The sequence below is a fragment of the Ammospiza nelsoni genome, chromosome 22 (assembly GCF_027579445.1).
Source record: "Ammospiza nelsoni isolate bAmmNel1 chromosome 22, bAmmNel1.pri, whole genome shotgun sequence".
Classification (NCBI taxonomy): domain Eukaryota; kingdom Metazoa; phylum Chordata; class Aves; order Passeriformes; family Passerellidae; genus Ammospiza; species Ammospiza nelsoni.
This window is the reverse complement of record NC_080654.1, coordinates 7,495,785-7,508,751: the sequence shown is the minus strand read 5'-3', so window position 1 is coordinate 7,508,751 and position 12,967 is coordinate 7,495,785. Positions and strand designations below refer to the sequence as shown.

General features: G+C 54.0%; 1 protein-coding gene across 2 annotated transcripts in view; it reads left to right on the top strand.

The window, feature by feature from the left end:
* Positions 1 to 12,697, top strand: part of EPHA8 (EPH receptor A8) — a 54,595-nt gene extending 41,898 nt beyond the window's left edge. The window contains exons 6-17 of one of the 2 annotated variants that reach the window (XM_059487306.1): positions 1,056 to 1,180; positions 1,305 to 1,467; positions 2,580 to 2,676; positions 3,318 to 3,385; positions 3,856 to 3,981; positions 4,729 to 4,914; positions 5,523 to 5,584; positions 5,946 to 6,155; positions 8,124 to 8,273; positions 10,005 to 10,195; positions 11,155 to 11,310; positions 12,583 to 12,697. In XM_059487306.1, coding sequence (XP_059343289.1) covers positions 1,056 to 1,180; positions 1,305 to 1,467; positions 2,580 to 2,676; positions 3,318 to 3,385; positions 3,856 to 3,981; positions 4,729 to 4,914; positions 5,523 to 5,584; positions 5,946 to 6,155; positions 8,124 to 8,273; positions 10,005 to 10,195; positions 11,155 to 11,310; positions 12,583 to 12,697 — 1,649 coding nt within the window. Of the gene's footprint in view, positions 1 to 1,055; positions 1,181 to 1,304; positions 1,468 to 2,579; positions 2,677 to 3,317; positions 3,386 to 3,804; positions 3,982 to 4,728; positions 4,915 to 5,522; positions 5,585 to 5,945; positions 6,156 to 8,123; positions 8,274 to 10,004; positions 10,196 to 11,154; positions 11,311 to 12,582 lie in introns of both variants that reach the window. The other variant, XM_059487305.1, reaches the window with a different exon arrangement.
* The last annotated feature ends 270 nt before the right edge of the window (positions 12,698 to 12,967 follow it).

Sequence of the window (12,967 nt, the reverse complement as noted above, 5' to 3'; positions counted from 1 at the left end):
GCACACACACAGAGTCACAGGCACAGGCACACGCACACACAGTCCCTCCAGCACACACACACAATCATTGCAGCACACACACACAGTCACTCCAGCATGCACGCACACACAATCACTGCAGCACACACACACAGTCACTCCAGCACACACACATAGAGTCACGCCAGCACACACGCACACACACACCCACACACACAGTCACACACCATCACTGCAGCACACACTTCAGGTAGCTCTTGTAGAATCACCAATGACAAAGAAGTGGAAAGGGTCTTTGTATAGAGCTCTGAGGAGGAGATTTATTCCAGCCATGCATGAAACGGTCCAGGGACAAAGATAAAAGAACAGTGAAGGGTCCAGGTTTAAATATGAGGGAGGCAGAGCAGAGCATCAGGGCCAATGGGCTGAGGGCTCAGGGCAGTACGGAGGCAGGACAAGGGGTGGCAGCCAATAGGGTAAAGGGGGCAGGACACTGTGGCCATAGGGGGTCAATGGTCAGCAGGGAAGGGAGAACACTCTAGGGCATATACATATAAGGAAAAAGGGGTGGAGAGGCCAACGGGCCAACCAGGGAGGTAGAACTGGGGCGTATTTGCATACACAGCAAAGCAGCCTGGGAGAGGCTTTGCTCAGTTGCCTTGAACAGAGATTTTTCTGACTTAGGGTCTCTCCACCCAAGGAACTGTAATGGACCCTTTTTGTGTAGGCCCAGCAGCCTCCACACTCTCCATGACCTGCAACCACACTGGTCCTTCTCCTTTCTGGCTCCAGATGACAACAAATCACCCATGTCCCCTCCTGCCTGTGCTGGGACAATTCCATCCTCTCTCATCTTCTCAGAGCTGCCTTACTCCATGGGAAAGAGACTGATGCAGCCAAAACAAGGAAAAGCCTGTTTGCAATCCCCATCACAGCCCTCATCTCCACATGGCTTTAATTAAACCAGAACCTGGTTTAAGCCTGGGGTCCTGCCTGGGGCTCTGGTTCCACCCTTCTCTGTTGCTATCTCCTGCTGCCCCCCTCAGCAGGCACCTAACCCCCTGTCTGGTCCCCAGCCCCATCACAGGTGGTGGTGGTGCATCAGGAGAGCACAGGCCAGAACAGTGTCACCTTGCTGTGGCAAGAGCCGGACCAGCCCAACGGCATCATCCTGGAGTATGAGATCAAGTACTATGAGAAGGTAACACTGAGCTTGTTTCTCAGGGAGCCCCCTGCTATCAGCCAGCCTTGCACAAGGGCTTCTTTGGAAGACCACGTGGTTGCCATGCTAATGCAGAGAAGGTTTTGTTGTTGATTTTCTCCAGGACAAGGAAATGCAGAGCTACTCAACTCTGAAATCCAAGAGCACCACTGCCACCATCTCTGGGCTCAAGCCTGCAACCCGCTACGTTTTCCAGGTGCGGGCTCGCACCTCTGCCGGCTGCGGGAGGTTCAGTCAGACTGTGGAGGTGGAAACAGGAAAGCCAGGTGAGTGTGTGGACATGTGGGGTGTGGGAAGTGTAGGGCAGGGAGCCTGGGGCCTGTTGATGCCTTTCTCTGTTGTATTTACATTTCTAGAGTCCCAGCTCTTGGCTGTCCTATCTTCTATCACGTCGGGGTCACCACTTGTTGTATTCATATTTCTAGAGTCCCATACCTTCTCAGGCTGGTTTTCTCACACACAACTCTTCACAGCAGCGTTGTTGTTGCTTTTCAGTCAGGGCTCCTCTCCAGCTCTCCCTGGCTGCCCCACCTCCTTTTATCCCAGCTACCTCCACGGTCTGCAGCTGCCGCCCAATTAAGGGCATCACACCTGCAGCCCATTTACAATAACTAGAATTGGGGCAGGGTCACTTATACAATACAGAGATCTTTTACTGCAATACATACATTTACTCAGGCCCCTATACTTCTCCATGGCCACTGTTCCTCTGCCACACAGGGAGGGGACCTGAAGGCACATCCCCCCAGTGTTTCAGCTTGCAGGGATTGCTACAGGTTACATTCCTGACATGTTTGGAACAAGAGGAAACAGACTCAAGTTGAAATGGCGTTCAGGTTGGACAATAGGAAATATTTCTTCACTGAAAGAAGATACTGGAACAGCCTGCCCAGGACAGTGGTAGAGTCACCATGCCTGGAAGTGCTCACTCAATCTGTTGATATGGCACCTGGGGACATGTTTAAGTGATGGCCTTGGCCATGCTGGTTAATGGTTGCACTCAATGATCCTAGAGGTCTTTTCCAACCTTAATGATTCTGTGATTCTATGCTTATACATTAGAAAGAAGAGGGAGGAAGGATGGAACAGTTAGGGCAGGGAAGACCTGGAGAGGTCCTGAGGCTCCAGTCTCCTCTCTGTACTGGTTTGCTGTGTCACCATGGCTTTCTCAGATCTCTCCTTGATTTCCCCACATGTAAACAGTCCCTGTACACTGGGAGAGGCTCAAAACTGGGAATAGGTGGGACAGTGCTTCATCTTTGAAGACCATTACCACATTGCCAGCCCAAGGCTTTGTCTTTGATGACCATGGGGTGGGTATGTGCCTGAGCTCAGCAGTGAATTCCAGCCCAGTCCCTTCCTACCCTGCTTTTTCCAGTGTCTCTCCGGTACGACACGATGACGATTGTCTGGATCTGTCTGTCACTCATCACTGGCCTTGTCACCTTGCTGCTGGTTCTGATCTGCAAGAAGAGGTAAGAGTTTTGTCAAGGCTAGTGAGGCTTCCTGGAGGTCTCCAGCAGGGACAGGAGGGAGGGGAGAACTTGGGCACAACTTTTCTCCTTTCAGTTTGTCCAGAGCATCTATAGGTCCAGGGTTAATAAGCAGCCAAGAGACTTCTTTTAAGGGTCACCACTTTCCCTGAGGCAGAGCCAGTCTTCAGATCTTCTCCTCATGCCAGCAGGCTGAATAGTAATAAATTAGTGTGTACGTTATAATATATGATATACGGAATGTCAGTAGCACGAGCAATAGCAATACCAGTACCAGAACTACTACCAGTACAAGAGCTGACTGGATGGACTGGTGGGTAGGTCAGGGGTGGAGAGATCTTTTCTACAGCAAACAGATCCAAGGGAGACTGTGTGCTTTGTATGAGCATGCTGAGCTAGGCACGTGGAGCACACTTGCTTTTAGCACTGCCAAGCCTTGGAGAGCACCTGGAGAGCGCCCAAGTGTCAGTGCAGTGAGATGCAGGGATGCAGCTGGTGGATGGCCAAGTGTTTTCTCTGCCTGCCTACAGGCCCAGCATGCACTGCCTTCCACCCTGCTTTTGGAATGCTTGTGGGGGTGACGGATGGGGGCTTCTCTTCTGACCCTTGTCCTCCTGTGGCAGGCACTGTGGGTACAGCAAGGCTTTCCAGGACTCTGATGAGGAGAAGATGCATTATCAGAATGGGCAAGGTAGGACACTCTCTGGGAAGAACTCCAGCCCCATGGATGGACAGAGATGGACAGTTACCCCCTGACAGAGCTGTGGTTTCCAGGGGGAAGGGTTTTGTATCTTGCCTCCTTCTGGGAACCTGTCTTAGGAGACTTGAGTGATCTGATCCCAGGGGCATTCTGGTAATGGGGTTTGAAATGTTGACCACTGTGCACTGAGAGTGCAGCAGGATCATCCCAGAGAGCAGCAGGCCAGGGGCAGGAGTGGGGGAGTGGGACAATCATGTGGAGAACACCTGGGCAGCCAGGCCCTGAACTGCTCTGGGGACCCTGCTGCACCAAAGCGTGACTTAGGGTTCCTTGTGCTGCATCTCCATGGCTCCTCAGCCTGCCCTGCCCCTGCCCACCCTCTGCCCTGTGGCTGGTGTCCCTCCTCCCAGCAGGGCTGCCTGAGAGTGCTGATCTCCTCTCTCCACTTTGCAACCCGGCAGTGAAGTTCCCCGAGTCCAAGTTCTATGTGGACCCCCACACATACGAGGACCCCTGCCAAGCTGTGCATGAGTTCACCCGTGAAATAGAGGCCTCCCGGATCAAGATTGAGAAGGTCATCGGGTCTGGTGAGTGCTGATGCCCAGCTGCCCCTTTGCTTGGTGTCTGCTCAGGGAAATCCATGCTCTGAGGCTGAGCTGTGCTCCTGGCCCACTGGGATCAGAGCCGTGCTCAGCAGGGCTTCATCTGCTCCTGAGCCTTGTGAGATCAAAACCTTGGACAGAGTGGGGGTTTGTGGGAGTGAAATAAACCCTTTGGAGCAGCCTGGTGCGGGGGCTTGCTCGTCAGCAGGTGTGGGACTGGTGGCTCAGGCTGACACAGCAGATGGTTCAGCCTGTCCCCATGGGTGTCCCAGCATGCACCCATGAAAAAACCTGGGTGACAAGATGCAAATGAAATTGCAAGCAAAATGGCACATTTTCAGAACAAAAGGGAATTTTGCATAGGAACAGGGACTTTTTGAGAAACACAGTGCATAGCTGGAGCTGGAACTTCACCAGCAGCACCCTGAGGGCCGAATCCAGAGGAATGATGCCACTGTAATCACTGCCCTTGGCCCATTGCCTTCAGTGACAGGCACCAGAGAGAGGTGGTTTCAGATGTTCCCACCCTTCCTGAGCTAGAAACAAGAGCTTATCGATCCTTTCAGAGGATTGAATCCTGGAGGGGTTGGAGGGGATTGAAATCCAGACTGAAACCCAGAGGGACTGAGGCATGCTGTGAGTATGCTGACAGGCTGGATGATTCATGGTGTTGGTGGGTGAGCACGAGAAGCTGAGGAGCTCTCCATGCTCCCGCTTTCCCTTGCCTTGCAGGGGAGTCTGGAGAGGTGTGCTACGGCCGCCTGAAGCTGCCAGGGAAGAGGGAGATTCCCGTGGCCATCAAAGCACTGAAGGCTGGCTACACGGAGAAGCAGAGACGGGACTTCCTGAGCGAGGCCAGCATCATGGCACAGTTCGACCACCCCAACGTCATCCACCTGGAGGGGGTGGTCACCAGGAGTATGTGGCTGGCAGGGGAGGGAGTGTATGGCAGAGCAGAGCTGGGATGCATCTCCCTGTGGGCAGCCTGGGAGATGTGGGTCAGGGCTCACTTTGGGTGCACTCCAGCCTTCACAGCCCCAGTGGCTTTTCAGATTTGTTCATTTACCTGGGACAGCCATCCCCTTGCCTTCTCTTCCAGAACAAAGTTCCCCATGGCAGTTCCACACCGTGCTCTGCAGCGTGCTCCAGATCATTGTTGGTTTGGGAGATGTCCTACTCAAAGGCATTTATTTTAAAGGCTGCCTGTACTGAATCATAATTTGAAGTCTTCCTCCAAAAAGGCACATTCTGATGCAAAGGCTCACACTAATGGCATGCAAATTTCAGCAGGGTAACAAAACTGACCTAGCCATGTCAATAGCACCTGGAGGGAGGGATACCTGTCTGGGTTGTTGCCACATCCCCGTCATTGGGCCAGTCCTGCCCACTGCAGGGGTGACACCAGTCTGAGGGGCTGCAGAAGACCCACAGACCTGAATTCATGTCTCTCCAAGTGAAAACCTGGCACTGGGCTTCTTGGAGGAAGGTGACTTCTCTGCTAACTTGACCTCCCTTGTCTTCTGCAGGCAAATTGGTAATGATTGTTACTGAATACATGGAGAACGGCTCACTAGACACCTTCCTCAGGGTAAGGAGTGAGTTTGTATTTACATTCACTGCACATCCCCTGGGGTTGGTTCCTGCTCCTCAGCCTCAGAGCCAGTGAAACCCCTGTTTTAGAGAGAGCTGTGGGTGCTGGGCCCTCACCTCTCCAGCAGACACAGGCTCCAGGCATTGTGTCTGGCTCCCTGAAGTGACACTGCAAAAGCTGAGCACGTGTCACAGGCACTGCGAGGGCAGGAAGTGGGCAGGGGCACAAGCAGGAGGCAGTGGGGTCAGAGGATGTGCAAAGCCAAAGATGAGAGGCACTGGGGTCTGGTTTAATGACAGGAGCACCAACAGGATGGTGGTGAGCACCACAAGCGAACTCTGGGTTATTTCCTTTCCAGAAACACGACGGGCAATTCACCATCATCCAGCTGGTGGGGATGCTGCGGGGCATTGGGGCAGGCATGAGGTACCTGTCTGACCTGGGCTATGTGCACCGGGACCTGGCTGCCCGCAACATCCTGGTCAACAGCAACCTGGTGTGCAAGGTGTCTGACTTCGGCCTCTCCCGCATCCTGGAGGACGACCCCGACGCTGCCTACACCACCACGGTGGGTGGCTCACAGAGCTGGTCCCTGCTGCTGGTTGCTGCCCCAGACACATGGAAAAGTCAGAGATTCTCAAGTGAGAATAGGTAGGGCAGGAATGGCAGTGTCACTTCCTGCTGATATCTGAGCCAACAGTTCAAACCCAAAGAGCTCCTGAGCCTTAAAGCAGTGTCCTTCGCACAGGGACATCCCAGAACTGAGTGTGCAGTGAACAAGGAGCAGCAGGACAGCAGGACAGGGAGTTATCAAACATCCCCAGCCAACTGCTCCCATGGGTGTGTGTGGCCTCTGTGTGCCCACTGGAGTCCTTCCCTAGGCTCTGTAGCTCCATCCACTCCACAGTTGTCCTAGAGCCCTCGATCCATAGGGGGGTGTTCTGGTCCACCCTTCAACACTGTGGCCACACACTGGTTTTTCCATGTGACTGTGCCTCATTCATGGATGTGGGAAAGGTGGGAATTGATTTTGCAACCTGTGGTTTTATTTCATGCAGGACACTTGTCTGTGAAGCCCTGTTGAGATTTTTCTGGCCAACCTGGCAGCTCTGTTTCTTGATGTCCTCCTCCATGGGAGGTCATTAGGAGCAAAATGAAATACATTTTCATGAAATACATAGAATATGTTAAATAAATCAAGCTCTCTTTACTCTTCTCTAGCCATGAAAAGAATTAGTGTGCTCCCCTGGAACACATCTGGTAGACAGACTGGTCCTGATGGAGGCCAGTTTGGCGCTGTAGCAGAGGAGTCTGAGCATCATTTCTCAGAAGGACCAAGACTAAGAAGCAGAAAGAGCTTCAGGCTCCTTTGGGGTGGCTGATGCTGAACATGTCCCAGAGCAGCTGTAGCTCTGAGGGATGAGTGCACCATGGCCCAGTCTAAAGAACGTGGCCTTTCATGGTCTTTGCTTGGCTTCAGCAAAGTGGAGAAGCTGAGCCAGAGGGGCTCCCTCTGTGTGTGTGTCCATGCATTCATCTGCTCCTTCTGGTATCTCAGGAAACCGCATGTCATTCCAGATAATTTCACTTTGGGCAAGGTTCCTGCTGCTTGGTTTCTGGTGCTTTGAGGTACCTTGGTGCAGTGAAACCCACCAGAGGTGGTTGCTCTGGAGGAAGATTGGATAGTGCATAGTGTGGGCAGAGCTGAACCCCAAGGATGCAGTGCCAGAGTCAGATCTCTGGTGAGGTCTCAGTCAGGGTACCCCACAAATGCCGTTTCTTTTGTGTTCAGAAACTTGTATTCCTCCTGTGTTGTCTTCAACATGCTCAGGATATTGCTTCACCCAAGGAACTCTCCCAAAACACACAGTGTTCATCCTCAGTTCTTATCAAGGCATGTGCCTGAGCAGGCAGGACTCAGCTGGGTGGAGGCAGCTCTCCCTACACAGGTGTCCCTCAATGGTGGTGGCACACCATTCCTGTCCCGGGGCTCTGGAAGCCCACCCAATATCCCCTACGCTGCACCTTTCCTCTTCAGATGGCTGGCAACCGCATTTCCAACTTAAAAGCATTCTTAGTCCATATATTGCCGATTTTTGTCAGCATGGTCCTTGAATTGAATGCATCTGCCTTTTCAGTCCTCGCCTGTCAAAGCAGGGAAGGACAGGGAGCACATCCCATCACTCTCCCTGTCTGCTCAGATCAGGCTCTCTGCTTGCACACAGAGTCAGCTCTGTGCTTGTGTGCTCTGCTAGCCCAGGGCTCCTCTTCATCACTTTGAATTCCTTGTCTCTTGAGCACCGGGGAACCAAATTGTGCATGAAGACCTTGTAAAAGAGCACAGTGTTCTCCTTGCTCTGCTGGAAACACCTTGAAGTCGTCCTTCACATACCCCTCTGGGCTTCTTTTGGGCAGATTCCCTCCTCAGTCCTTTTTAGAAGATGCCACCCCAGCTTGTCCAAGAGCTGTCCCAGCTGAAGAGCTCGGGATGCTGAGCCCTGCCCGCTCTGAGCCCCCACTGTCGCTCCTTTTCCAGGGGGGGAAGATCCCGATCCGCTGGACGGCTCCCGAGGCCATCGCGTACCGCAAGTTCTCCTCGGCCAGCGACGTGTGGAGCTACGGCATCGTCATGTGGGAGGTGCTGGCCTACGGCGAGCGGCCCTACTGGAACATGACCAACCGCGACGTGAGTGCTGCCAGCTGCCCCTCCTGCCCTCCCAGCCAGCCTGGGGCTGGCAGCAGGGCCCAAGGATCGGCTCTTGCCTCTCTAAACATCCCCCAGGGCTGTGCACAGGGTGCATGTCCCCTCTGTGCCGACAGCACTCCATCCCTGCACTGCACAGCCTTTGCCTTTGCAGCCCCGTGGCACCCAGGAGTGACCAGAGCTCATATATGGACCTACCTGCTGGCCCTTCCCAATCCTGCCTCATTCTGGGGACACTGACTTAAGTTCCCCAGATACAGATACAGGCAGGGAGATCGCTGCCACACTGGCTGTGTGCTCTGTGGCTGTCTGCAATCCTGCCTTTCTGCTGGCTGGAGAGAGCCAGCTCATGTTGTGCCACATTTCCCAGTCCCTGGGAGGGGTCAGGGCTTCCTAGGATCATTGCAGCCCCACTGGACCAGCCTGCCAGTTCCACTGATGGGCATCCATCCCTTCCACTGTCCGAATGAGGCTGCTGAGAGCCTCAGCCTAGCACCACCCAGCTGGAGGCTTTGGACTTGTCTGAGTTGTGTGAAACCATTCTCACCTCAAGAGTAGCATAAAATCTGAAGGAAAATGTAGGTTATAATCCTGACCACAACCTGAGGGCAAAATTTTCAAGAGGAGGCAGTAAAATGAATATTTTGGCTCTGCAGAACCACAGGACTCCTTTTTTTACCTATAAGTACTACAAATGTCCCCCTGTGCTGGGAGCCCCCTCGCTTCCTATTTTTTTTTTTTTTATTTTGTGGTGGCTTTGGTGACAGTAGGGCATCAATGCAGTGGCTTACACTACCTCCTCCACAAAATTTCTTCAAGCAGCATTTCCTCCAGCCTTGCTGACCAGTGCCACACCCCAGCTGTAGAAAAACTGAGTGTGAGTGCAGCCCTCATGGCTTGTCTGCTGGAGGGAAGCTGCAATATTTTAGGCCACTGGACCACTAAACAACTCCGTTGTCATAGCACTGATTTCCTGTGTGTGTGTGATGTCCAGTAAAGGTCTCCCCTGCCTGCAGAGCAGGCTTTGCCCCCAAGCAAGGCAGGCCTATCCCTATAGCTCAGTCCCTCTTGGATACAGAGTGCCCAAATGCCCAGGCTGCTCGTAGCCACTGCTGCCTTAAGCAAGCTCAGTGGATTTCAGCTCTTTAGATGATTATCAGCTCTCTTATGATTTCAGCTCTTAGCTTGCTTGCTAAGGTGCCAGAGGGCTATGGGGAGAAGCAGATGAGAGAGAAGAGAAGGAGAGGTCTTGGTGGTTCCACAGCGATGGTTTATTGAGGGGTCTGTTCCAGCAACAGCTCTTCTTCTCCTGAACGGGCTAAAACAGCCCCTTTTTATAGGGTAAAGGGGGATCCAAACTTGCCCAATAGTAAGGGTTAGGGGAAAGTGATCTATGGGGTTACAGAGATAAGCTGGGGTCTGAGAGGCAGAAGACAGGAGTTTATTTTGCTGTCTCATCATGACTCAGCAATTCCTACTGTTAAGTCTCAGCCCTCCACGGGGTCTTAGACAATTCTATGGGGTCTGCTGCAGTCCAGCCCGCTGCCAGCTCTGCACAGAGCCTGCAGGCAGCCACTCACTTGTTTAGCATGGAGCTTGTGCACATCCCTCTGCTTCCCATCCCACGGCCCCAGCAGCTTCCATGGACCTTCCCATCGGTGGGGCTGGAGTGGGATGGGGTGCAGCCCCACTGCAGCTGTGGCTTCCTTGCAGGTCATCACCTCAGTGGAGGAGGGCTACCGCCTGCCTGCGCCCATGGGCTGCCCCAGCCCCCTGCACCAGCTGATGCTGGACTGCTGGCAGAAGGAGCGCAGCGAGCGGCCTCGCTTCTCCCACATTGTGGGCATCCTGGACAAGCTGATCCGCAACCCCGACAGCCTCAAGTGCACAGGCACCATCAACAGGTGAGGGCTCCCAGGCGCCTGTGTGAGCAGGGCCCAATGACCTGATCCTGCTCAGAGCATGTGGGCTGCAGTTCTGACTGGCTGTAGCACCAGTGGCTGCCCTTGGGAGCATGGATGTGCACAGGGCCCGTGGACAGAGGCTGTGGTGAGTAGGGAGAAACTTCCTGCACTTCATCCCCTTGCTCCCACCACGGCATCCCCATGCCAAGGCCAAGGATGTGCAGCAGTGCCCATGCAGCAGCATCTCTGACTTTACCTGCCTGCTAGGGCTCTCTCTGTCCTGCTCTGCACGATCTGCAGATCAACTGTGTCACAGCTGTGTGCCCACGTGGGCAGGAGAACAATGGCATCTGGAGTAATGTGGCCAGCAGGACCAGGGCAGTGATTGCCCCCCTGTGCTGGGCACTGGTGAGGCCCCACCTTGAATCCTGGGGTCAGTTCTGGGCTCTTCATGACAAGACAAAAATGGAGGGATAGAGTGTGTTCAGAGCTGGGGAAGGGTCTGGAGCACCCTGGCTCCAGACTGAGGGAGCTGGGAGGGGCTCAGCTTGGACCTTCTGGCTCTCCACAACTCCCCAACAGGAGGGGTCAGCCAGGCAGCAGTTGGCCTCTGGTCTGGGAAATGAGGACAGGAAAAGAGAAAATGGCCTCAAGTTGTGCCACAGGAGGTTTAGGTTTGATATTAGGGAAAATTTTTTCACACAAAGGCTGGTCAGGTCCTGGCACAGGCTGCCCTGGGCAGTGGTGAAGTCATCGCCCCTGGAGGTGTGGATGTGGCACTTGGGGACATGGTTTAGTGGCAGCCCTTGCAGTGCTGAGTCAGCAGTTGGAGTTGATGATGTTGGAGGGCTTTTCCAACCTTAATGCTTTCCTGATTACATAGCTGCATTCAGGTGGCCCTACAGCCTGCTCACCTTGGACCAACGTTTCTCATCTAACCCCTTCTGTTCTGCTCCCAGGTTCACCCAGACACGCCTGGACAGGGGTCTCCTGGACCTGAGCAGCTGCCTGACTGTGGAGGACTGGCTGGACTCCATCCGCCTGGGGCACTACCGCGACAACTTCGCCATGGCTGGCTACTCCTCCCTGGGCATGGTGATGCACATGAACCTCGAGTGAGTAGCAGGGAGCAAGCAGTGCTGTCTGGGTGTGCCCAGGCCCACAGCAACTCCCCAGCCCCAAACAGTGACCTCCTGCCTCTGCTGGCTCGGCCTGGTTGGTCCCTGGGGCTGGAGAGGTATCTCCAGGCACAGGGTGGTGAGACCTGGGACAATGTCCAAGGCTGCACTGAGCTTTGAGGGAAGGTGTGTGAGTTGTACTGAGAGGCTGTGAGCTCCAAGTCACCTCCAGTGCTCTGTGGTGGCTCTCCAATGTCACTATAGGGCCATAGGAGGTAATTCAGGTTGCAAGGTGCTCCAGGTTGGGTTGCTCACCCAGCCTCCTGGTCAGAGCAGGGTCAGGCAGGGGGTTTCTGTCTTCTTGTGCTTCTCATCTTTGTTCTCCCTGCAAAAGGCACCTCTGGACTAGAGTGTGGCTGTGCTATTCTGCACAGCTTCTCCAGGATCACTGGGAAACAACCTTAGCTGGGCATTACCTTGGAGCTTTGTCAGACCCCCGTGCACAGGACTGGCTCCCTGCTCAGTGCAGCCAGGAGTGAGACATCCCTGGAAGGTCATTCACACGTTACCAAGGGTGGGTTAAGTAGATAGAGCTGGAGAAGATCTGTCTCATCACCCTCCTGCTGTAAGGAGCTTGATTTCCCACCTGTCTAGGGAGTTTCCAAGTGGAGCATCCAAGCAGTACCAGAAAAGAAGGCAATTATGCCAGCTCCTGCCCTTATATCTGCTTACATCTCTCATCCCTTGCTGTTACCAGGAGTGACAGCCTGTTCAGCCTCTAAAGGCAGGGAGCTGCTGGACAGGGGTTCCTGTGGCAGTGAAAGGGAAGGCAGAGAGATACAGAGAGTTGTCATGTGCATTGGTCAGTGCTGTACATGAGCCCTTTGCTCTGGGATTGAGCTGATAGTGATCCTTGTTTGTCATGCACATCAGAGAATCTTTTGAATGGGGAAGGCTCATCATCCATCCTTCTGACTGGGTTATCTGAGGGCATCTCACTAAAACTGAATCCAATTTCACAGCATTGATCTTGTCACCTGTGAGCCTGTCAGGAGTGATGCTGCTCCTGCTCCCACAGGGCTGTCACAGGAGGACATGTCCAAGAGAATGGCAGTCTGTCTGTCCCTGGGAGAATGCCCATGGACCCTGGGCAGGACCAGCCTTGTGCTGATGTGCAGGTGGAGCAGATCCAGGCACAGGCTGCTCCATGGTGCAGTTGTCTCCCTGGGGCCTGGCTCAGGTGTCTTTGACAGTGTCTTTGTTCTCCAGGGATGTTCGGAGTCTGGGCATCACCATGATGGGCCACCAGAAAAAGATCTTGAGCAGCATCCAGGCCATGAGATCCCAGCTGCTGAACACAAACGGCCCCAGGAGGCATCTCTGACCAAAAGCTCTGCAGAGCTGCATCAGGCACTCCTTAACACTCACCCTGGCAAAGGGGCTGCAGGGTGGTGAGCAGGAACAGGGGCGCCAGCAGCTGGAGCCCTGCCAGCATCTCTGTGATTTCAGCATTGGTGGAAATGTGGTGTTCCAGATACCTTGGGGGTCCTGCTGCATCCTTCCCCCAGGGGAAGGGGGGAGCAGCCTTCCAAGCAGGCACATCATGATTCTGCCATTTCCCTGTGGGACTGGGGGTGTCCCCACAGCTGTGCAG